The sequence below is a fragment of the Amblyomma mixtum genome, chromosome 3 (genome assembly GCF_055824585.1).
Source record: "Amblyomma mixtum isolate Tamu chromosome 3, ASM5582458v1, whole genome shotgun sequence".
Classification (NCBI taxonomy): domain Eukaryota; kingdom Metazoa; phylum Arthropoda; class Arachnida; order Ixodida; family Ixodidae; genus Amblyomma; species Amblyomma mixtum.
Genome location: NC_143014.1, coordinates 126,892,514 through 126,918,011, shown reverse-complemented (window position 1 = coordinate 126,918,011; position 25,498 = coordinate 126,892,514). Strand labels below are relative to the sequence as shown.

Genomic DNA, 25,498 nt, shown 5'->3' with positions numbered 1-25,498 from the left:
GTTTAAGCGAAGCATTATTTGCTGCTGTGTCGAAATGTGCTGTTATTATCTCTTGCGCCTTGTGCTAAGCAGTTGCGGGAGAACGCTATGTCAGACTTTCTGACGGATACAACTATAGAACATTGCTCCTTTGCATATTAACAGGGAAGTTATGTAGCACTTTTTAGAATGATGCTGGACATATAGCCTTGGCGACAGTATTCGCAACGGGGTTCCGTAAACCCAACGCAACTAGTCTGCGCGTAGCGCCACGGCACCGACAAGGCGTCTTCGGTGCCGACAGCCCTACGCGCAGACATCGATTATTTTAATTGGTTGGACTGTGCAGGCTTCTTTGATGGACAGGTTTTTTAATCAGTTCAGACCCTGAGGAAACAAATACTGAAACCCAATAGTTTTGTATTTAATGAAACTTTGTGCATTGAGCACATTGACTGTCCACGAAAGAAGATCGTACTGAGCACCTGTACTGAGCATTAAAGTCACTCCTAGCTAAGCAGACTATCTTTCGACACCGTCGCTTTACAGCCGCGTGGTGCTAGTGTACTTTCGCCAGTACTGTGCGCCTCCCTCATTTCGACCCGGTGTTATTGCAATATTCCCACAAACTTCACCTGTGCTGAGCGGAAACTCTCCCTGCCCTTCACTAGCAACCGCGTTATGAAATGTTGAGGTCCTTTGCGAAACCTAATGAGTGATTTTTTTTTATTCAAGGAATTCTCGGGGGCATTTATTTCGAAGCCGCTTGGACAAAGGCATCTCTGGAGCCGTGACTCTTTATATGGCACAAAAACGAAAGTGATTCGTTTTGTACAGGATCACTGCAGTAGTCGGTTTGGAACGAATAGCATTGGATAATTTCAGAACATAGCAAAACGCACAACGGCGCATATCTAGTGACCATGCGTTCTGTGATTCTGCTAACACCAGAGGCCTCCAGGCAGGAGAACATAACGCACGGTCAACAATAACTTTCTCTTTCTCTATACTGCAGAATGCTATTTAACCGCTGTGCTAAAATGCACAAATCCTTGGCTGATAGCTGCCGAAATGATGTACCCACCTCCGGTGCTTCTTTATGCTTGTTAAAAAGGCGGCCGGAGTGCGCAGTATTACCCGCGCTTCTATGTGGCGCACTTGTAAAGTGGCAGCTTGAAAGAAGGTTGACAATAAGTAGCGATAAAGGGTTGAACACGCCTTATTTCATAAGCTGCCGCATCAGTGCTTGTACAGCCATATTCTTATTCTATTATTCGATTTCATGCCATCGCGTCCTTGCTGCCCGAAAAAGGATCGCATAGCCGAAAATTTTGTTTTCTTGATGTTTGAGTTATTTTTTTTTCACTCTGTTATAGAAGCTTGTCTCGCCAGTGTAAGGCTGATGGCAAAATTTTAGAACCGAGGGAGATCTGGAGCTTCATTCGGCGGGACCCTAAAGATATTCGATCCCACAAGTGTCACAGCGGACTGTGAAGCGACGTCTGCTGATCAACTCCGAGCACGCACCCTAGCGGCAGTGTCACCACTTTTCATGACTTCATCGCAAGCGCCTGCATGCACCCTGTGTTCATGAGTAGCTGTGCCACTCGTGAAAAGCCCCCCCCCCCCCCCCCCCTCCTTCTTTCATACTGCAGGAGAACCTTGTTTCACATATTTTCAGGCCTCTTATTAAGCCGCCAGCACTCATGGCACCAGAAGTGTCTTTGCTTTTGTCATATATGACAGTTAGGAACCAGGCCCAAGTCAAATTACTATAAAAAATGTAACAGGAAAAAAGCAAGCATGTATATCTACGCCATCGCTTAGCCTTAATGCTGTTGTTGTTTGTTTTGTTCCCTTTTATCATTCTCACCTGCTTTGCTACTAAAAGGCGGCAAGCGGTGAGTACGGTATATGTTCCCAAGAAAATGCATCCAGGGTTAAACCTGAACGTGAGGAAGGACTTGAAACTTCACCTTAAACAGCAGCTTAGGAGAAAGAGCTGTCGCGTTCTCGCCCATACACCAGTCAGCCTCAAAAAAGAAAAGAAAAAATGGGCGCAAGTGGCACACAGCAATTTGCACAAATGAGGTTGGCACACCACGCGGCCCACTTTGTTGTCTCGTCACCGACGATTTAGCGAACGCCATTAAAGCCTAGCAAAAAGACTGCAGCACCGCGCTCTCACCGCAGCACCGTGTGTTTGCCACCGCTGTCAGGCGTCATCCACAGGACGAGCCCGAGAACTGAACAGCGGCGGTTTTCGGTACTATAACGACCGCGAGAATTCTTCCTGACTGAGCTACCGCTTCTCACGGTGACATGGCCACGCAGCGGGTGTGAACAACCTTATGTTTGCGTGCAGGTTGCCCTTGTCTCTCTATATATTTTTTGTAATTCGTTCCCATAATGCGTTATTCGATATTACATTGAACTGCTTTGAAATCAGGCTATGGTGGGGATATTTCGCGCGGGTTACATACGAAAAAGTGCCTTGCCAGTCATCTACAGCTAAGGACAGCAACCAGAGTTCCACAGTTTCCAGTACGCGCTGACTAAAGACAAGGTAGAAGTAAGCTTTTGCAGCCCCGACAGGGCGACAGCCAATTAGCAAATAATTATTGGTTAGATCGCTCGAGGCCACACAGGATTATGGGTGAGGTATTTAACCTGATCATAACATTTAACCAAATTAATTAACAAAAAACACCTCGCCGAGTGGCATTAAGCACGTATTTCGAGCAAAATGACCAATTGTTTTACCCCCTCCCCCTACAAAAAATTCTTTTTGATTATTTTGGTCGTCAATTCTTCAACAACAGGAGAAAACAAGAGCACAGTGTTGTTTCATTCGCGGAGTTGCCTTTTTTCAGGGAATTTGAGGGGTAAAATTTTGCCAAAAAGGAAATTTTACCGAGTTTCAGGGAATTTTAGGAACCGAAATTGTCTCACTTTTTTCATACTGAAAAAGGGATTTCCTGGATCTAATCGAGGGAATTTTCAGCCACGGCATGGAACGTCACTGCGAGAGCATCGAGTACAGCCAGCGGGTGCGCGGAAACCTCCGCGAAAGGAGCGACGCAGCTCTTGCGTCTCCCGCGCTCCGCGCCAAAGGAAACTCCAACGCCGCGTTCTTCTTGCTTTATGCCTACTACGAGTGCGAGCCTCAGCGGGGTCTCCAACGCATCCGCCAGGAACCCACGCGGAATGCAGAGGCACGCGCTCAAGCGGCAGGAAACGAAAGCTATGCATAATTTTTACCCTCCAGGCCCGAAAGAGCAAAACAAGGTCACTGATGCTCGCGGCCGCGCTTCTTAAAATTCCCCAGCTTCCCTTGCCCAACGCGCCGTGCCGCTTTTACAGAGCCGCTCTCGCACGCTTGGTCAACGTGACCTCCCATCTCAAAGTCAAATATCCCGAAACAACGTTTCCCTTCCACTGTACGCTGTAAAAAGGACGCGCGCTTCGCTCATAGGGGTCGAGTACATGCATAACGTAAGCTGCTCCCAGGTTAGCGGCAAAGCTAGCGTAACGGTTACACCACCTCCTTTAGCGCAGCCCACTGATAAAACACACAAAAACAAATACCGTAACCCCCCCTGCACTGGTCGCTCACATAAATCGATGCTTATTTTCTCTCTTATTCTCATTCATTCATTCATCCATTCCCCTATCAGGCGCCCACCAGTGCCGGCTAGCCCGTTCCACCTGACTAGGGCGATAATTCGTAAAGTTTCGATTCCTTCTCCGCAGCTTACGGGAATGGCGCGCATTGCGATAGCCGCGTAACGCGCACGCCAGCTTCGCCTCCGCAACGCGAAAGATTGGCGGCAGATTCCCACACAAGCGACAGTGCTCTCTCCAAAAGCATCTCTTGCATTTTTCTCTTCTTCTCGCACGGTTCTTTACGCTCTGCGAGCGCCTGAGCATTCTTGCTGTTACACTTCCGTCGTGGGGTGCGAGAACAAGAGAGTAGGCATAGCACCAACGCGACGACCTCAATACGTGCGCCAAAATAGTATATAGAAAGAAGCGCGGCATCTCATTAAAGTGCTGAAATGCACTCAAGCGAGCCATGCAAGCAAGCAAGCCCTAAGTCTAAAGGAAACTGTTGCTGCTCTATGGTAGACACTTTATATACAAAGATGTGCTGAACTCCCAACTACTCAATATGAAAGAGTATTAATCTCGACAAATACTCTGTATTGCTGTCCAATAACTGGTGTTTGTTTTGCACAATGCGGCTGGCGTATCTCTAACAAGGAACGTAAGGCTCAAAAATAAAAGTCCTTGTTTTTCGCACACCACAGGCGCACAGAACAGCTTCATTGTTGTAGTCGCACAGTTTCTGCACGCCACAGGCGCGAGCGGCTGTCAAAGGAAGCCTGATATCTATCGCTACACTGCCGCAGTCATTGCGAAGTTCCGCGTCCTCAGGCGCCAGTGTGAACGATCCCGCAACGAGCTCTTCTTGACGCGCGCACTCAGCTTCCTTTCCCATACGCGAAGGCAACAACCTCGAGGGCCGCTCGCCTTTCGAGGTGCCGACCGAGAAAACAAGCCACGGAGTGACAGCTCCCCGCCAGCGCGCACACAAGTGTGTCTACTGCATCGACAGTACACACGGACGGCTGCCATTTAACGCCGGCGGAGGAGTACGGGAGCGGCTCCGCCCACCACCCCGCGCTCGTATCTGTCAGGACGTGTACCGTGGAGAGGACAAAGGCGAAGCTGCGCGGTCTGCGCCCGTCCGCGTCGCTCAATTTCGACCGATCGATACATGACGGAAGCGGCCGGAGGAGCCCTTGGCGGTCGCCGACACTCAGAGCCCGCCTGTCGCGGACTGGCCACTAGCTCGGCCATCGCGGCTGAGAGCGAGCCTCCGAGTGCTTCGCCGCACCCGCGGCTCGGCCATTGTCGGCAACTCGGTGGCGACGAAATAATGAGGTCAAGAGTCTTCTTCGCTGGAACGGAAACAGCGATTGTGTGCTGTCGCCACGGCGGCGGGAAGAAGAACAGCCTGGACGCCTCGCCGACCGAGCGCATGCACGTGCGAATGGCGGCCACCGCTGGCTGCAGGCAGGCTGTCATCTTTGTCACTGCAGCTTCCCTGTGGATGCACCCGGTAGCGTATACTGCTCGATGCAGTATGCATCTGACCAGTAATGAAGCCCGGGAGTGCAAGGGAATGCCGGACGCTGTGGGTTAATAATCGAAAGCCCCACGCGGAAGTCGGAGTGAGCGTCTGGATCCGGCAGGATAGGCCGGATTATATCTGTGACCCGCGGCGGCTACCATGCCTCGTGTCTTTACCGAGAAGTGCAGAGTAAACAATATACGCTCTTCGTTGACAACGTACCGAGAAAGACTCAGGTTCCACTTGTCTTCGCCTAGAATGACATCTCTGTCGGACATTCCGAAACGCAGTATCCTTTTGGTTTCCTTGGAACTGCTCTCTTTTGTGAGGCGACACCGTGGAATGTGTCCCGAGTTTAAATAGATTTCTGCATGGGTAAAGGTTTATAAGTCAACGAAGAATCATTCAGGCTACAGCTATTATACGGGAAGAATTTTTTGTTCGTGGTATGAAAAACTGAACTGCGGAAAAAGTTCAATAGATGTCAGAGTTTTTACCGTCACCTTTCCCGGAGGTAGTTCAAAAAGGAAAAATTGTTACCTGATCTCTACAATCAATTTTCTTTTAAGAGTATAGGCTGTAAACGCGCTCAACTAAACACAGGCAGCCGCAGTACCAACCCTCTCTTCCTCTTCTTTTTTTGGCACTGCAAAGTGCTAGAAAGCTGCAAGACCCTTCTGTAGCCGTAATGGTTCAGTCGTGAAGTTTCGTATTTTCCAGTTATTGTTAACCACCCTAATGTAGGCTGTGCGTTTCTTTTTCTCTTCGTTCTTTGCATGCGACTTAAGGTCAGGAAGGCCCCTTCTTCTGAACAAACTTCGCAACCAGCTGTCCTCTTCTTCCTCTTCCTCCTCCTCGCAACTAGCTGCCGACCCTCGCAAACTACGAAAAGAAACACCCTGCCGCGAAACTACAGCGTCATCGGCGGGATGCGGAGAACAAAAGCTAGAGCCGCATCAAGTATGGCTTAAGAAAGCCAGGTTTCTAAGAGTGCAGCGCAGTCGTTTTGGCTAAGCAGCCTATACCCCGCTGTTTTTTCTAGCAGTGCTTGGCCACTCACACATCAAATTCCGCCCATTTCGCAATACTCTACAAGGCCTTGCCGCATAAAACAAGTCCGTTTTCTTTGTTGTACTGCGCAACAATCAGCGCATCGTTTGCGTGTTTCATGCGCAGCGTATTGTCCACGGTTCATTTATCTTGCACTGGATTACAAGCCATGCTGCTTGACCAGGCCAGGTCAGAACAGAGCGCAAGGATTACACGAGCAGCGATGGGTATCTTGGGTAGATTAGCTAAGGTATTGTTCCATGAAATCGTGCATTTGTCAGCTAGAACTGACTGGTCTTCAGAAGGAGAGCACGAGGGCTTTCTTCTATATGAACAGCTGCTGTGGTCATCGATTTGGGTTGTAAGCTCTGAAAGGTTAACAACCTTTGTTTCGCTTTGGCTTTCGCCAAAAGCGCAGAGCCCATTCAGCCATTCAGTTTCTTTTTTTTTTTTAGCGGGATGGCACAGTGGCGGCTTATGGTCAGTAGAAGTAAAATAAAATTCAGGAGCAAAAACACCGAGAGAGGTGAAGGCACACAGGTCTGTATCATTTTATTGCACAGCGAACACACGCAAAACAACAAGATGTACCTGCTCCTCAGCACCTTCTAGGGGTGAAAGATTATTCTTAAATTGGCTAAGAACAAAGTATACTTCCAGACACTCGAAATAACAGTTGCCACGCTCTATATACTCAAGACAAAGCACTGTGATTACGGCGCTTTTAAATGCTGTCTTCTCTGCATCTGGATATATCTTTAAACAGGTCTCCTCAGGGTTCAAAAACATGTCAGCGTTGTCGCTATTACAATGTATTCATTTAGGTAATAGAGAGACATCTCAAGGCTGTTCATATTCCGACGAATGTTGCTCGGTCCGAGACAGAAGATTTAACCATTTTTTTCCCGTTATGTAACGTCATGCTATTTATTTAAAACCGGTGCGCTAACTTTCGCCAGAGGCACCGATGAAGGACGTACACTTGAAGAAAGCCGCACAGTCAGGTAACCAAGGTTAGAATTGCACGCAGGTAATTTATTATAATATGAGTTCAAGGAAAGCAGAAAGGAAACATTTAAAACTTTCTCGACAGGAAATCGCTCATGCATATTAAGAAAAAGAACAACAATTATTAAGCAGCAGTATCTGAGCTCTTGTGACAGTAGCATAGCATGGCTGCCGTGAAGTTGTGTGCAAGTGTGCTCATGTCATTTGAGTGTAGAGAGCGAGTTCTTGATTTCTTTGTCTTAGTTTTCGCGCCAGCCTCCATAGCTAGTAATAAAGTAGGTCGGACACTACTTGCATTGGACAGTTTACTCAAGGACAACACATGCTCGTCCAGACGAAACTGAGTAGCGTCGGTGAGCAGCTCCAAATCTTCGAGCCTACTCAGTAACACCTCGCTTAGCTGTTCCTCCTTACAAAGCCAATGCACTTCAAGCTTCAGACTAATTACCGCACGGAAGTCCCTCAGCAGCCTCAAGATTGCAGCTTCAGGCGGGTCGAACCAACTTCATTCAGCAGCAGTAAAGCGCCAATTACACGCTGATATCAAAGAGGCGGGCATTGTATACACTCTCTCACACTGAGCCCCGCCACCGAAGGCAGCAACGGAGTGCGCGCGACCCTTTGACATCTGCTGCGTCTTGGGTCGACATTGCGTACCTCGCGTCATTGTCAGAGCAGCTGTCGGTATCAGTACGCGGTGGCATTGCCCTCGGCGACCGGCGCTAATGCTTTCACTCAGGAACGCGGCTGCGTGACGTGTCTGGACGTTGTACAACAATTCCGGCAGCCTTTCCCGAGCCCGCTAAGTGCACGTCCGCGAAGCGCGCGCCTCCGGAATCCGGCATCCGAGCGGCGGAGCCGCCGTGGCATCCCGACCGAAGCGAGGAGCAGCACAATGCTCGGCCCGCGTGACACGGTGACCCCGCGCGCCGCTGGCTGGCCCGCGCCCGCCGAGGAGCCGGAAGACTCGTTTCCCCGGCATCGTATACGCTCGGGCTGCTGTTTCTGCTGCCGCGGCTGCTTCTTGAGCAGCGGCATCATCTCTCAGCAAGAAGCGGCGACTGTCTCCCGAGGAAACGTAGAAAACGGCGCCTTCCCCGGAAGGGAGCACCTTCTCGCTCGACGCCGCATGCGTCAAGCTAAGTGTGCGGAAATAGGAAGCTTCCGTCGTCCCCACCGCCACCGGGTAGCCGCGAGGCCACAACGCGCCGTGCCTTTCGTCGCGCTCGCTTTCTTTCCAGTCGCGGCGCTGCTTTGTTTTGCCGTCTTTCGCACCGTTTTGGTGGGAAAGCGAGCCTGATGAAAATGGCGGGCTTCTCACGAGAGGAAAAGTAGGCCGCGTAGTAGAAACTTTCGTCGTTTCCGCGCAAGCGCCAGGAGACGAGGTAGAGCCCGCCGAGCTGAAAGAAAAGAAGGCGGCTATGGGCGACCGCCTAGGTCGAGTCCCTGGCGAAGAAATGTAAGTTGCGGCTAAGTTTATCGCTTGAAATCCTTGAACTTGAAAATCGACGCTCTAGTTTCCACGAGGTTGCGTGCTTGCGGAAATGGTGCACTGCTCTTACCTAAGCGATTATCTTGAAAAGGGGCTCGAGCATTGATCGCGCCGATCTGTACCGCTGTAAACGCGTATCGTCGCGACTGGTGCTTGCTTCAGGATGCGCGATAGTTCAGAAAAAAAAAAGGAAAAACTTCTATAGCTTGTGAGAGGTTTCCTATAATAGCGTACGCCTAGGGCATGGAGCTTTAGGACGTCTAAGTTGACGTAAATTAGCGCCTAAAAGCAGGGTTCCACTAATGTATATCACAAGCTCTTGAATGCATTCTTTGATGAATCTCCTGCAAAAAACTTTAACGAGGTGACACCTCGATCAGTAGTGCATTTGCAACTCTTCCTTAAATATTCAGCGAGAAGCAATGAAAGTAGTTAAGAATTTGGGGTATAAGCTGAAGTATTCTTTTCAACTACAAAACAGTTTGAGAGATGGCGTTGAAAATGCATTCGATAAACTTTTGTTTTGCTAAATACTCACATTCAACTAACCTCTGGAAGTTATAGGTTAGCAGCACAGGAATGGGAGAATACGTGAACATTCGAAACCGCTGTAATCCTTCCATTCGCATATCAGGTTTAATTTCGCAACTTCGCTTTTGTTTAACAGACGTGCTGCAGATAGTAAGTTTAAATGGGCACCTGAAGATTACATTGCAATGTTAAACATTTTATAATCTTCTTTTCCTCTATTGCTGCACTATCATGCGAAACGGCGGTCGTTCTATTGACATGTTCGTGGGCTCGCAGTGGCCGCTCGCGTCACATTTGAGACGAAATTTATGCGCACTTATTAGCAGCGAAATGGGTGAAAGAAAAGAAGAGCAACAGCAATCCTTTAATGAAGTCACGAACACCCAAAATCGGTGCAGAGCATTTTGGTAGAAGCGATGAACACGACGTTAAACAACGACGAAGCTCACCGTCCAAAACACATATGGCTACACACTTTTTAAAGTTTTCTTGACGATTTTATTCAAACAAATAGTACTCAGTATTCAAAACGCGCAAATCACAAGACGCATCTATTCTGTCCAGGTTGTCATGGCCAGATACACATAGATATAAAGCAAACCCTTGCACAAACTCGTGACCACCAACAAAGGCAACAAAGGCGGCGAAGGTGGCAGTTTAACGAGAAACAGGCGGCTGTCGCTCGAATGCTGCTGTATAGACTCGCCGGTTAAAATGGCATTTTCCAGAAAGTGCTATCACGGTCAGATAATGATGTGACGTGATGGGCATGGATTCCAAGGAGATAGAAAGCTGAGTGCGCTGCACGAAAAGCTTTTGAAACGTCAATTACAAGCAACATGGCTTGCAGCATTTATCTTGCAGCAGAACAGTTTAAAGCTTTCAGCATTTATTACATAAACTCTGTATTCAACTTTGGTAAATGCTTGAGTTGTTCCAGACATGAAAAAAATCCCACACTCCGAACACCATATACTCATAGCACAAGAGCCCGAAGACCAATTTATTCTGGTTATGGTTATCTTAATTGACAGCTGGCGCAGTGCTGGCTACAGAGCTCGAAAAATAGAGCATTGACCCTGCCACACTGAGTCTTTTGATTCCTCAATGCGTCAGTAGAGATTCTTCAAATAAACACACGCAATGTCAAAGAACACAACAAAAGACCAAAACTCCGCCAGATAGAAGATGCGTCACTTCCCCTTCTTTCTGGCACGTGTTTACAAAGAGGGACTAATCGACATCCGGGTTCTTCGAAAACATTGAATTTCCTGTCTCTTACCGTGGAGCGGGTAGCTTCGCTTCAAGACAGTGACAAATTGAGGAAAATATCCAGCAGAAAGCGCAGTACAAACATTCTGCTTTCCTCTGGCTCGCCTTGTGCAGAGCCGCAGAGACGCAGAGCCTCACCGATACCTCGTGTAACGCTGCCCGTTTGGCTCTTCTTCGAGACGAAAAACTATGCAACCTCCATAAAGCAAGTAAAACATCTCGGTGGTCAGGTATTACACATATTTCGTGCCGCGTGGCCGTGCGCGCACCCGGTGACAGAAACATGGTGAGCCTGCGTGCATGCATTGAGCAGGCGGGCTTTATGTCCCGCTTGCTCCACGTCGGGTAGCCACGCAGTTGCGGGGAAGTTCCGCTTCTTTTGGACGAATTACTGGGACGAGTTCCTGCTTTTTCCGTGTGTCGCCCACGTGATGCACTATAGTGCCAGGACACCAGACGCGCGCGGATTGCAACAGTGCGTATATGATTGCTCCTACATAGTTCAAGTTGTCGCTCGCGCGCAGTGCTGGAACGAACTATGTCTCAACGCTCGCGCGCGATCTGCGTTACCTTCTTACGTTGTATTGTTTATCTGTGTACACCCTCTCGTTTCTATCTTCTTCTTTTCTCGCTACCGCTCTTATCTGTACTTGTTCTTCTATCATCTCCGATGTCCCTCTTAATTCTGCCGACCGCAGCTAAGGTGCTTGAGTTACCAGATAGCAAGTGTTGCGGGCGGCCAGAACCATCTATTCCTTCCGTTTTACTTTTTTTATTATATAATAAACCACTACTACTACAACTAGATAATTCGGGTCTGACACCAAGAAAAATGTCAAGAATGAATGGATTTCTACGCGCTAAAGGTGGGAACACTCAACTGGGCACTGTAGTCGAGGTCTCTAGATTGATCAGGGTTACTCGGGGCTGATTACAGCATGCCGATATGGAAAAAAACAGAGGTGTCGTTTTCGAATTTCTCTTCCGTCGCCCAGCAAGAGTCGAAACCCGGACGGCCAGCATTTGAAGAAGCAGCTTGAACGAGTGAACGATATTCAGTTTATCCATGCATGGGTGGGAGGCAGCCGACTTTCACTTCTACCTATACGCTGCAATATATTCAGAACTATATCCAGAACACAAGTGAGGAGGGGGGGATAGGGGAGAGAGAAAGAAAGGAGCATCATAATGGGTGACGTGGGAAACTCGTGGCACAAGCAGTTGCGCTCAGTGAATTGAATTATTCATGCAACATGGAGAAGTTCTTTACTTAATCGTTTCCCCATCTAGTAACGTGGTGGCGCTTTGGCCACTCCGGCTTTTTCCATGATTAGTGTGTAATGAATAGACTCAACAGGTTGAGTTCGCATTAATTCTTTTCGGCAGATAATATCTCGTATAAAAGAAAAAAGAAGTATGCAGCATTCACTGGTGCATCCCACTACGTTGCTGTAACCAGAACTGTTCCTACAAGATATATATAGGTTCTTAGAACTCGTTCGGAGGGGGAGGGGGGGTCCATGCTACGGAGTCATAATCGTTTGCGCTGCATAATTTGAGTAGAGTGCAAAAAGCGTTCGTTGTGCGGCGCCAGCATGCTTAGGTAAACTCGCAGCCAAGCTGTACGCATGGGACGCACTGAATGCAAGGGCAGCTCTGGTAATGAAGAGTGCGGAGCGAAGACACAGAAGCAAAGGCTGGCTGCTCCTAATCGTAATGCGAGGATGAGAGAGGCCGTAACGCGCACAGCATGCGCGCACTAGTCCCGAAAGAGCGGCCTGCCTTCATGAGCGAAGAAATATCGGCTGCAAGTTTGTGTAACCAGATGCAAAAGAGAAGTGGCAACAAGTTCATGCTGCGTACATCCTTCCTCTTCGATTCCTCGTCCTCCGGGGGTGATGGTAATAGATCGAAAACGCTTAACGCGAAGGACGACCACTTTCTTAGCGCCACCGGACGAGGATGAAAAAGAAACGAGTAGGCGAGCTCAGGTCTTCTTACTTTGGCAGCGAGGACGCAGCAGGTCCGAGAGTGGCGATCTATATTTTATCGGTCGCTTCGGCTGGTCTTCCTTTGCGTCGTGCGCAAATACGGGAACGGAAGGCGCCGCATATCGCTGAGTCGATCACCTCTGCGAGCTTCGGAAGATGGGTCGTAAAACCTGTTTAAGACGATCATCAGTTTCGCGAATAACTGATCACATAAGGGCAGCGGTTAATATCACCGAACACAACGCGAACGGCGTGTAGAACATCGAGTAAATAGTTCGTGGGACGTGGTGGTCAGTTTGTATCACATAAATCGGTTTCGCTAACGAAGCAGAGGGAGCGGTTCACGCAGGCTTTCAAGCTACACGCGCGTTGCCGCCGAGTCATCTGCGACGTCATGCAATAGTCGAAACAAGAAGAAAGAAGGTGTCGAAAGCATCGTTCGCCATTAAAATTACCGCGATTTCAGGGGAGCGCTAACGACAGCATTAATAAGGTATGCCTGATGATGTCAGCGTTTTAATTGTCACTTCGGCTGAGAACTGGCATGCGTGACGCCTGTCTCGCTTGTCGTTCACGTCAAGTGACGGCTGGAATTTGAGTAAGGTCACTCACGGCTTTAAGAGCCTCTCTATATACGAAAGCCGTGCCGAAGGCTTGAGCCGCGCCCACTTTCTGCCTGGATGTCGGGTTCCCGTAGGTGTCACCGCCACTCCTTTTTGCGAGCTTAAAAGACGGTCTAGGTGCTTCGCAAGACACCTAGCCTAACCGGCCATACGAGAAACCAGACCTACCTTACAGTAGGCAAGTTAAGAGGCACGCCCATTTTTTTTATGTGCGTGTGTGTGTGTGCGTGTATTATCGACGCGGGTAAATTACTGGCTCGAGGCATCACGGCCACTCATACTCAGCATAGAAAATGCACATCAATGATTGACGACACGATGCGAACTCTTCTAACTGAGGTCCGATGAGCCAGGTAAGCTTAACGTTGGTGACGAAGAAAAGGGACGGATGTTGCGCGTCGAACCTCCGAGAAGCCCCAGTACAAAGTTCTTTGAAAACGCCCTCGTCCACTCTCTCCCGCGTAATTTTTTCCCAGTTACCCCACCTGTCCGGCGTATTTGTTGCGCCATCAGAGCTTTCGTTTCATAACCACATATAAAAAGCTGCAGTGTATCGTTGACACTGCTGAACGGAACTCGCGCAGGCGCGCCTTAAACGGCACATGTTGCCAAATTAGTGCAGAGGTATGTGATTTCGACGTTTCACACTGCCATGCGCAACCACTTCCAGTGCACCGCGCCGCCATCCTCAGACCACGCACATCATGCAATCAGCCTTCGGCGCACTCTGTCGTCCTCACTCCTTTCCTTTCTGTTTTTGTGCGTTTTGAGGGCGCGCCACTACAACAAAAAAACATCCGCATCTCAACTGCGTGGTCCTGCCGATGCCTGCGAAGTGTTCTGTAGACTGCACTGTAGACTGTACAGCCGCTCAGCTACTGCGTGAGTACGGCATAGCTGTAGTTCATTTCGGGAATGGCATCCTGCCAGCGCGACGCCCACTCGGCCTGCGCAGCGGTGTATATGCCGCCAGTGCGGCGCGCGCTGGAAAGGCGAACACATGTTGCCGGCGCATGAAAGGCTGTCACCGCGAATGATGTCCATTGCTCTTTCTAATCTCTGCTGTTCCAGCCCACCTTATGAGATCGATACATCATCTATACTCATATGTGCCAAGAGATTCCGCTCAACGTCTACTTTCCGTTGACGCTCCACATGCCTACAATCGGGTGCGCCATACTGCGCAAGAAACTACGACAGATTTCCATCCGCAAATACGGTGGAGTGAATTTTGAGGACAAAAAGCGATGCGAAGTAAAATTAGCCGATGCAGCCTTTCAAGGCATATCTGCCTCTAAAACCTGTTATTCCTCGATCCCCTGCTTATATATACTTTAAGGGTCTTTGTTACGCCTTTAAAGGACAGGCCACGTTGCCAGACGTTTTTTCGGACTTATTACGATCACAGTTTATGTTTGTAATTCTTGTTAATCGACATTCGCATACTTATTCCTCCGCAAAGCCAACTTAAATGGTTCTAAAGCTTCACGTTTTTATCCTGTTAATTTTTGTTTTGGTGGGCAGTTCGTGCCGCCAGCTATAGCCTTCAGTTTGGAACGTTGTCATAGGGAAAAGCAAAAACCAAATCATAAATTTCAGAAACGACGTGCAAATGGTTTGGTACAGCCGCTTTTCTTTTTCAATAAATTTTCCATGTATAGAAAAACAAAAAAAACGTATTCTAAAGAAAAACATCCAGAAGGCGAGACTCATTTAGCGTGAAGGGAGCGTGCTGGAGCTTGACTATTAATAACGCACCGCAACATAGAGCGCTAAAACAGGGACCGACCGCCCCAGGAGGATGAGAGTGTGCGGGCAAGCGAGTCGTATAACCCACGATGACACGACGCTCCGAGAATAAGGTCGCCGAAAATGCGCGCAAAGCGAGCGCTTAGTGAAACCGTGTTCTATTTTAACCTGCACCGAAGCTGACCGCTGTCCGTTCGAGAGCGCCCAGAACGAAGGCCCGTGTGAACGGAGTGTGTCGAGCTTTGCTTTGCTCTTTTGCGCTGCGCATACAAGCGAATCCCACGTCAACTTGTTAAGGGCGGAGCAGGGGGACGGAGGATGGTGGCGTGGAGGGGGGTCGTGCAGCGTCTGTAAAAGTGACCGCTGAGGCGCAAGGGAAAGCGGAGGCCGTGCTAAGTTCGCGAGCAGGCTCACTGGACGTAAGTGGGTAAATGGGTAAACCAGTTTTCTGGCCTGCCACGGCTTGACAGCAGACCCTTCAGCGAAGTGAAAAACGCCGCTGCCTTCGCGCTCATACGGAAGGCGAAAGGTCAGCGCGAGTTATTACGCGGCCAGGAAAACGATACGTGTCGTGCGCGCTTGCGCCATCGCCGACCGATCCCGGTGGCAAGCCTCAATAGCTGCAGCCCACGGAACGAAATGAGTCACGGCTGCGCGGATACCGGACGGGACGCCGCTGATGCGCGGGAGCATTGACATACTTATCTAAATATCACAGCATCTGAAAGAGACGGGATGAAAGGTAATAAAGAATTTAAAATTAAGATGGGGGCAGTCCACGGAAGCCATCTTACCACCCTTAGGTCGTCATATAAGTAATGATAAATTCTAAGTGAATGTATGTATACATTGTGTGCGCTTATCGTTCTGGGACGGCTCACATTCGGTACTGCATCACTGACCTCTGAAGCAATAGCCGACCTTTGGTTAGCCAATCGTTTCCGATTCCCTTTTTTTGTAGTAAACAGACCGCAATAAATACGACAGGTTTTGCAATATTATTTATTTCAGTAGTAGCATCGTTTCAAACCTTGCGAGCTGGAAGCATCTGAAGGGATTAAAATTCATTTCTGAATGCAATGAAAACTCAACGGGTGCCTCGAGGCATCAGGCCGACGTTCATCTCCTCATGGTGAACATTTTGACAAGCATTCTTTATTTTCTTTGCGATTTAACGAAGAATGTGACGCAGAGCATGTTGCTGTGAAATGTAAATAATTCGTCTACTCGGAGTGAACTGTGGAACTGCTGATAATCGGTGAATAAAAAATCAATAAAACAAGGCTCATTCTATAACGAAATATCTGCATTCACCTTTCTGTGCCCATAGAATCTTCATGTGGAAACGCAGCAGGGGGGTACTATTCACTTGGTACCTGCAGGACAAACTTACCTAGTACAGTATTCTGCTTAAAGAGGGGCAGGGAGCGTTTCTGAGAAGGCATAACCGCGCTCGCAAAAAATAAACCGGGCGCCGGATCGCTGTATGCTGACAACTGTACACTTGCGCTGCCTCCTCCCTTCAATCTTAATACTGTACATCGCTCTTTACGCTATGAAGAATGAAAGTGTCGCAGAAGTCTGCTTTACTAAAGAGCAGTCCAACGCTCACAAAACAGATGTCGAGTGTGCGTAAGCATGTTCAGTTAAGAAGGAGAGCAACAAATTTTCGATGACGGCAGCAGCAAATCGGCACTCCACATTCAACCGTTAAGCGCTGTTAGAGGGTCAAGGTTCAGCAATTTCAACTTGCGAGGATTGCAGATTCATCAGCGCCTTCAAGTCGAATGGGGCGCTGGACGACAAAATGACGCGGTTTCGCAGAAGCTCGCATTGCCGTTGCGCAAGTTCAAACGTTTACGTCGCAGTTCCGCATAATCTCTGCAAATTATAGGGCCAGCACGTTGCCAACATACTTGCAATGACAACTTTCAGCGAGTTTGCCCGCACTCGCTCAAACTTAATCTGGAGCAAGGTTCGCACTTTTAACTACTCGACAGAAGACCGAGATTACACAAGTATAAAGCGTCGATTGCGCCACTGCGCAACGACGCAAAAAAAAAAAATGAAAAGGTTGGTTTGGTTTGGTTTATGGGGTTTAACGTCCCAAAGCGACTAAGGCTATGAGAGACGCCGTAGTGGAGGGCTCCGGAAATTTCGACCACCTGGGGTTCTTTAACGTGCACTGACATCGCACAGTACACGGGCCTCTAGAATTTCTCCTCCAAAGAAATTCTAGCCGCCGCGGCCGGGATCGAACCCGCGTCTTTTGGGTCAGCAGCCGAGCACCATAGCCGCTGAGCCACCGCGGCGGCAAAATGAAAAGGGATAAGAAACTAAAGAGTGCCGAAGTGCGGTAATGGGTGGCTTAGGAAGTGAGCGCACACACACGCTTGCGCGCACACACTCACACACACGGACGAAATCTATTTTAAAAAACAAACTCTCCCATACCGGCCAAAACGGCGGGCTAAGCTGCATCCGGGGCAGTCGTCGCGTTCACCAGAACGCGTCGCCTGCTCGCTGCCAATCCGCCGCGCGCCGTTGCGCGCCGCCCTCGGGCTGCGATAGCGAGCGCCAAATGAGCTGACATAAATCATGGGATCGCAGGGCCGCAGTGGCCGCGAGAAAGTCATGATAAAGTCATAAAGCTCTTCCGTGTTTGCATGCGTAGCCAGATTGTGGCCGCAACATTTTCTACCGCGTCGTCCAAGAAGACGAGAGGAGCCGGATATATTTGTTACTTCTTTTTGGCAGTAAGAAAGGGGGCGTTGAGGCAGATGAGCTAGCGAGGGACCTTGGCAAGGCTTCTCGGGACCGTAGACGCAAGGGCGCTCCCGCGCGTCGCCGCCGCGGAGCGGCTACGACGGCGACGCTGGACAGAGGAGCGAGCAGCGCTCCGGCGAGCCGCCGTCCTCGGCTTTTCGTGCGGCGACACCCGCTGCGCGAAGGCCCTCGCGCCGCCGCATCCCGGCCTGTCCATTCACCAGTGCGGCCGGCGACGCAGCCGCCAGTCGGGCCGTGCGTGGGATACTCGCCTTGTCCGGCGCCCGACGACGCAATGGCCGAGATTCGCCTAGATTATTGGGAACGGCGGCTCTCGATGCGCAACCTTCAAGGTTGACACGGCGGCGAACCTGCTGCGCGGCGGCGCGCGTGCGACCTATGGCGCCGAGACCGGTGTGCGCATGGCCCGGTAATTATCCCTGGCCTGGCCGCGATCCCTTTTCGCGCTGAGCGGCACATGATGCCGGGGGAGAGCGGACAAGGGAGAAAAGCACGAAGGAACGCCGCGCACGCACGGACGATCACGAAGGTCGCAGGAATTGATGCGCCGCCACATGATTCGCCTGTGCGATTACGAATATGGCGGCGGCTGTGCCTCTCGGCGATGCGCGGCCGGCTATCTCCGGCTCGTTGAGCGTTAATACAGAATCGCGGGCCAGTCGGCCCTATCTGTGGGACACTTCGATGACTGCCAGCTCGATTTCGTTGTGTGCTATAGCGCGAAACGAATGGGGCTTCAGTGTAAACACATACAGAACAGGGCAGGTAGGTCAGGTGCGCTCAATTCGTTTTATAGTGCTGTTAAACTCCTTTGTTAGCGCGTGATATACGTTCCACACGTTTCCGCGTTCAGGCTCGTAAAACATCAGAACAAGGTTGTTTTTTTTTAATTTCGCAATTGCCCAGTACAAAACATTTATACAATGTACTCCTGAAGAGGCAAAGTTATGGGAGGTAATGGGGGAGATGGTTGGCATCCTTTATTTTATACATGAAACCAAAAAAGAACCTTCCGCAATGGCTCAGCGGCTATGGCTTCCTGCCACCTGCTACTGAAAACTAACCACGGCACTGAGAGTGGATTCAAATGAACCGAAATATACATGGGATCATGTACTGAATTTATGGTGCACTGAAAAAAAAAAGGCCTCCGGTGTTCGTAATGATTCCAGCCTTTCTAAACTGCTTGCCTTGTCACTCCACCGGGTCTAGCCCGTAATATTAATTTATTATATTAGACAAAAAAATTATTCCAAGAGCCTCGCACGCGATGCTGGGCTCATTGTAGTGAAGGCGGCGTCATGGTGGCTATTACAGTTTCTTGTTGACCCGTATTCCCATCAGACCGCGCAGCCCTTTCCACAGGCCGTCCTACTTTTCATGAGTGACGCTCGCGATTTAACCAGCACCTGACTTCGCCATCTATCTCCTATTTTGTCCACGAAACAGGCACAAGCTCTGCCTGCAACTGATGTTTTGTATTTGCCGATTCGCAACAACTATGGTTTCGGAGTCGCTTCTTAGAGCATGTCTATTACGCCAGGTACTGTGATACTCTCTTCTCGAAAGGTAATGGTTTGAACAGACTGGCAAAATCACTGCAAAGGCCTTACGGCTTTGGTAAATAGTTAGGCGCTGTGAAGTTTACCTTTCTTTCTGATTTTAACGATACGTGAGAAAATAGGCTCTGACTCGTCAATTTTACATGTCAGAGGCTCCTTCTTACGCTGTACACTCCTGCCCACTATATTAACGCCCCTGTAACCTCCGGAGGCTGCCATTTTAGCTTTCATGAATTACTTTTCAACCAGTTTAAAATGCGCATTTAACGCTTTCGTCATATGTCAAGCTGAAATGCTGGTATGCAGGTTGCGCATATCCTTGAACTCTGGAAATTTTTTCGCACCTGTGCCTTTACTTGAAGTTGTGTCTGCCCCCACTGCCAATTCCTATCGTGGAAAGACACCCAGTACTCAAGCTATTGCACAATTTCGTTGTTAAAGATTATTATGCTGACATATAAAGCATGGAGGATCAAGTGTAAACTTTATTCCTGTTCAACAATTTTCCTTACCCTGAGGCAATCTTCTCAAGGAGAACTGAACTTCCCGTTTCGTTATGCATTGCAGTCTAAAATGTAACGAACACGTTGCCTCTTTTGCAGATACCACATGCCACTGCTGTGGCTTTGATCATCTGCCTCCTGGCCGTCGTTGGGGCAGAGCCACAGCATGATGCCGACGAATCCAGAAGAGAAGAGGACGTCTCGCTAAGATTGGCGCGCTTCGTCGAGAGTTTGTACGAAGACCTTGAAGAAGCGGCTCAAACAAATGTTGGCAAGCCTTTCCCGTCGCACAAAGCTTTTCATGAGTTTCATTCTCAACCAGTTCGACCCTTCCAACAAGGCAGGCCACCAGGAGGCGGCGGGACAATATCACCTCCACAACCTAGGCCTGCACCGGGACCACCAAGTCAGCCAGTCATTCCTCCAGGTCCAACAACCCCACCTCGAAGACCCCCAGGCACCGCTTTGTTTGGGGAACCTTTCGAGCCTCCTAAAGGACCTCAAAAACCACCCGCACCATCACGTGGAACAGGCGGATACGGGAGACCAGAGGGACCTCTTCTGCCTCCCAGCAACGTGCTCGAGCCCGAAATCGTTGGTCCCGTTCTAGAATACGAGCCCCCTGACCTACCTCAAAGGCCACCAGTCTTCAGCGGCTATCCTATCAACACGATCGACTTACCACCCCCGCCTCCGCGCCAGCCCCCGAGACCAAGACCTCCTCCCCAGCCAGCGGCTCCACCCCCACCAAAATTTGTTGGTGTTTTGATCCCTGCGGATAGGGCCCCTGGAATACCAAGGCCACCGGTTATATCACCAGCACCAGCACCTCCAAGGCCACCGGTTGCTAGGCCACCGGCACCTAGACCACCAACCCCAAGGCCACCGGCTCCCCCTATCAGCCGCGTTCCAGCCCCACCCCCTCCACCTTTCGTAAGGCCCCCATCTGGCATAGGCGGTATTTCTTTTGATGTACAAACTGGAGTAGCTAGGCCGGGTCCAGGCCAACCACCTGCGGGTCCCGGCGCTCCCGGTGAGGGCTTTGGATACCGACCGCCGAAGCGTCCTCCACCAGGTCCTCCGAGTCCAGGCGTAGGGGTTGTCCCCTTCCCGCAGCCACCTAGGATTCCGACAGGGCCGCCACCTGGTCCTGGGGCGCCAAGACCTCCACCTCCGCCACGTCCAGTAGCACCGTCACCGTTCCCGATCCCCAGACCTCCAGGTCCTCCGCCTTCTCCTCCTCGTGGAGTTGCGCTGTTTCCGGAAGGAAGACCTCTTCCGACACCTCAGCCTCCTCGACCAGGGGTGTTTCCAGTTCCAGGAACACCGCAGCCACCAGCACCCCCTAGACCCCCAGCACCTCCACGATTACCCGCCCCATCCCCTCCGCCCGGCTTTCCTCAGCCTGGTATAGGTCCCGCTCCACCGAGACCGCCCGGACCACCAACACCAGGCCTTCCCTTTCCGCCTAGTACTGGTAGACCTCCATCTCCCCCGCAAAGGCCAGTGACAGGAGGGCGCAAGCCTTCAGACATACCACATCACAAATTTCACGAGTTTCTTGTGACGGGACCGAAACCACCAAGACCAGGAGGCGGATTATTTCCAGGCGCTGGACCGGGACCAGGACCTGCTGGGCCACAGCCAAGACCCCCGACACCAACGCCGGGAGGTCCTTTCGTTCCCCCGTCTCCACCGACCTTCCCCATACCTTCTCCACCAAGACCCGGTGCTCCTCCGCCAGGTCCTCCTCCTCCAGGACCCGGTCGTCCTCCGCGGCCACCTTCTCCCCCGAGTTTCCCAATACCAGCTCCACCAAGACCCGGAGCACCACCTTTCGGGCCACCTCCTGCTGGACCCGGTCGCCCAGGAGCACCACCACCGGGGCCACCACCACCGGGACCTGGTCGCCCACCGAGACCACCATCTCCCCCGAGCTTCCCCATACCAGCTCCTCCGAGACCAGGCGCACCACCACAGAGGCCTCCAGGCTTTCCTTCACCACCTCCTCCCGCTGGGCCACCGCCCTCTCCACCGGAATTCCCAGAAACTCCTGGGTATCCCTCAAGACCTCCAAGGCCGCGGCCGAGACCACCGCCTGGAGTCGCGCTGTATCCGGAAGGAAGACTACCCGAAAGACCTCCCACAGGTACAGGATTTTAACGGACTTCATTCCTGCTTTATGTATTGCCGGCACGGAATGAGTTAGAGGAACAGCAAAAAATATTAATAACGCAGCGCCCAGGCGACAGTGAAACATGTATCTACAATTGTGGGCATCGCTGCAAAGATTTCGCTAATTGTTAAGCGAGCGCAGACCAAATGGCTGGCGTGAACGCCACGCATTAAGACGCACAAAGGAGTTCTCTAAAAGTGACTTAGCTGAGTCGACAGTCTGCGAGTGTTGAGCCTCACGAACATTATTGAAGTAAACATAAAGATACGTATATGCGTGAAAATATGAGTGTGTCCGAGCGCACGAAGGATTGAAGTCTATTTGGCATGTATTACCTGTTCTGTCGTATACACGCAATTTCTTGTGATAAGTGCTGCGCTGTGACGTCTCGCGATTGTATGTCATAATTTACTGCGCGCAGATCTCTGCACATACTGATACAGACACCTGCTCTTAAGAGCCCGTTATCGCTTGTGCTTGCCATCTGCAGCGTTCCAGGGGTGTAACGCAAACCATTTATAGAAGCTGCAAAGAGCACAAGAGAGAAGCGAGAGAGAAACAAGCATGACCATGTACGCCGATGAATTTAGTGACCGGACCTCTAACACATGAAGCTATGACAGCGTGAAACAATATGCAAGTCACTAACTGTTGGGCTGAGAATATTTTAACTACGGTGACCGCGAACATTTAAAATGAATTATCACATCACGGCGTCTCGAAGAGAAATCTGAAGAAATGCCAGTCAAGCAAAAAAAATATCCGCTAGACTTTTCTAAATAAACAAGCGACAAGTCATGGTTTAGACCTTTCTTTTGCGTCTTCGTTTTCTAGGTGTCAGTGCGGCTCATTGCTCCTGCTTGTGAGTACGGGGGCGCGGGTAGAATTTTGACCGCAGAGGCAGCCATTCGATGGGGGAGAAATTCGAATATAGTCGTGTGCGATGCGGCGTCCCGTATACTGCGCGATGTCAGTGCACGTTAAAGAACCCAGGTGGTCGAAATTTCCGGAGCCTTTCACTACGGCGTTTCTCATAGCCTGAGTCGCTTTGGGACGTTAAACCCCATAAACCAAACCAAACCGATGCGGCGTCAGTGCACGGTCATCATCATCATCATCATCAGCCTGACTACGCTAACTGCAGGGCAAAGGCCTCTCCCATGTCTCTCCAATTAACCCTGCCCTCCGCCAGCCGCGGCGACCATATTCCCGCAAATTTTTTAATCTCATCCGCCCACCTAATTTTCTGCCACCCCCTGCTACGTTTGCCTTCTCTTGGAATCCAATCCGTTACCCTTAAGGACAAGCGGTTATCTTGCCTTCGCATTACATGCCCTGCCCAAGCCCACTTCTTCCTCATGATTTCAACTAAGATATCATTAACGCGCGTTTGTACTCTCACCCACTCCGCCCGCTTCCGATCTCTAAACGTTACACCTATCATTTTTCTTTCCATAGCTCGCTGCGTTGTCCTTAACTTAAGCTGAACCCTCTTTGTTAGCCTCCATGTTTCTGCCCCATAGGTGAGTACCGTCAAGATACACCTGTTGTATACTTTTCTCTTGAGGGACATTGGCAAACTGCCATTCATGATCTGAGATAACCTGCCATATGCGCTCCACCCCATTCTTATTCTTCTAGTTATTTCCCTCTCATGATCTGGATCAGCTGTCACTACCTGCCCAGATGGTCTAAATTAATCGCGAGCCTTTGGTTACGGCATCCCGCACAGCACACATGCAGGTTCGGAATGTTAAACTCCACAGAAATCATACCATGCCATGCCATACCATAGAAAAATGTTGTATTTGTGACGAATACTGAAGCGCTAGAAGGAAAGATAAAGACGACAGGCTGAGAACGCATGACCTGTGTGGCATGTTTTCTTTCCTCTCGCCTCTTCTGTGTTCTAGCACTGCAGTACTGACGGCCAGACACCAACTCGTCGAAATTTCTGCCAGAATTGTTTCAACGTGACAGCCTTAAAGACCCGGTGTCGCAGAAAAGCCGGTGTCGTCATTTGTATCTGCCGTCGCTGTTGGCCGTGAGCGAAAAATCCTCGAAAAATTACCATAGAAGCAACCTAGTCGGGAGGCGGTCCACCACGTCACGTGACCTCGTGAGTTCGTCGTAACCTGCACACCGGATTGTGAGCAACTTGCCCATTATGGCAGGTCGTAGATGAATTATTAATTTGTTGCGAGAGTTCTTCGGGAAGAGCAACCCCACCGGTGTCAGCACCTTCCATCGCAGAGCAGTGGCGCATCGCTTAACCAGTGCAACACTGCGCTAGGAGCGGTATGAGGACTCCCGGGGATCTATGAATGTAAGGTCGACAATGACCAATTCCGCATATATTGGCATTAACCTATCAACGCTATCGCGTCAAACCCTTAAGGCGGACCTTAAGAGCCCCCCTCCTCCCCCCCCCCCAATTATTTTTTTCCAATAAGTGCAATCTGAAAGGAAGCAGGATATAGAGAAAAGAATAAGGAAATATGTTTATGATAGCTGTTATAGCTGTAGTTGGGGTGTGGTGGGTAAGGCTCGGTTAGACCATTTAAATCTTTCATTAGAGTTTAACGAAGGAAAAGAATAAGCGGAAGAGACAGAATGCGCACCATTTTATGGCACCACCTGTACAAGCACATCGTCGCAATTCCATTTCCCTGAATGTGCAGCGTACAACTGCATGGTTCCACAACCGCATTTTGTCAGTCATTATTTTCCTAGTTGGCCTTTGAGGAATGAGTCTCGATCCCCGAGCCAATCCTCCATGAACGCGACAACCCTAAATTTCGGGAAGGTAATCTCGGCTCCCTTTCTGAAATGAACACCAATAGGTATTAATTTCTTTTTCCTGCTTGGCTCAAATTCACAACCAAAATTTTACTTTTTTAATTACTACCTAATCTCATTTATAAACCACATTTGTTGTATGCCTGCCTGCTATCCTGTGCAAATTATGCTTACAAAACACTTTTATTGAATACTTTATCAACTCATGCGGACATGAATCGCATGAGCGTTCTTTAAGACTTTTTTGTTTCGCATTGTCCTTTTCCTTACATGCGGTCCTCTAGAAATGTATAACGTTAGCATGCCTCCTTGCCTGCTTTTTCATTGCATAAGAATATTACCAACCCAGGACCCATAAAGGATGATAAATGATGATGATGTTGATGATTAGGATAATGAACTATGGCTAAGTGAGTACGCTTAATAATGTAGGCCTGTAGACAGAGTGTAAGATACAGGAAAGAGTCTAACATCAACTTGTGCTTACGCCGTAGGGGAGTAATGTCTTCCAGTGATCATGGTTTCAAAATAATACGTCAAGAGATCATAATAATACTCCTGGAAGGCACTATTGCTGACCGGCCAACGTTGATTTTGTTCGCGCAGAACTCCATCGCTTTACCTGTGCGTTTTCGAAATGTGGTCCTGGCACAGCTTGCCGATAGGGGGAAGTAGATAAGAGTCTGCACTAGTAAGGAGCAAAACATATGCTGTTTTTGTAATGCAAAATGCATGCTGTGGTCGCCAAATTCACGTTTGTTTCAAGTCGGCGAGACCGCGTGCTATGAAAACGTGTTTCAAATAAGTGGAACGATCCCATTACACGTCTAGCGCTGGAG

General features: G+C 49.8%; 1 protein-coding gene across 1 annotated transcript in view; it reads left to right on the top strand.

Moving 5' to 3' along the window:
- LOC149351768 (uncharacterized) overlaps nt 1-25,498 on the top strand; it is a 76,188-nt gene that overhangs the window by 44,944 nt on the left and 5,746 nt on the right. Inside the window, exon 2 of the mRNA XM_089575643.1 lies at nt 19,784-21,833. Coding sequence (XP_089431769.1) covers nt 19,784-21,833 — 2,050 coding nt within the window. The remainder of the gene's footprint in view (nt 1-19,783; nt 21,834-25,498) is intronic.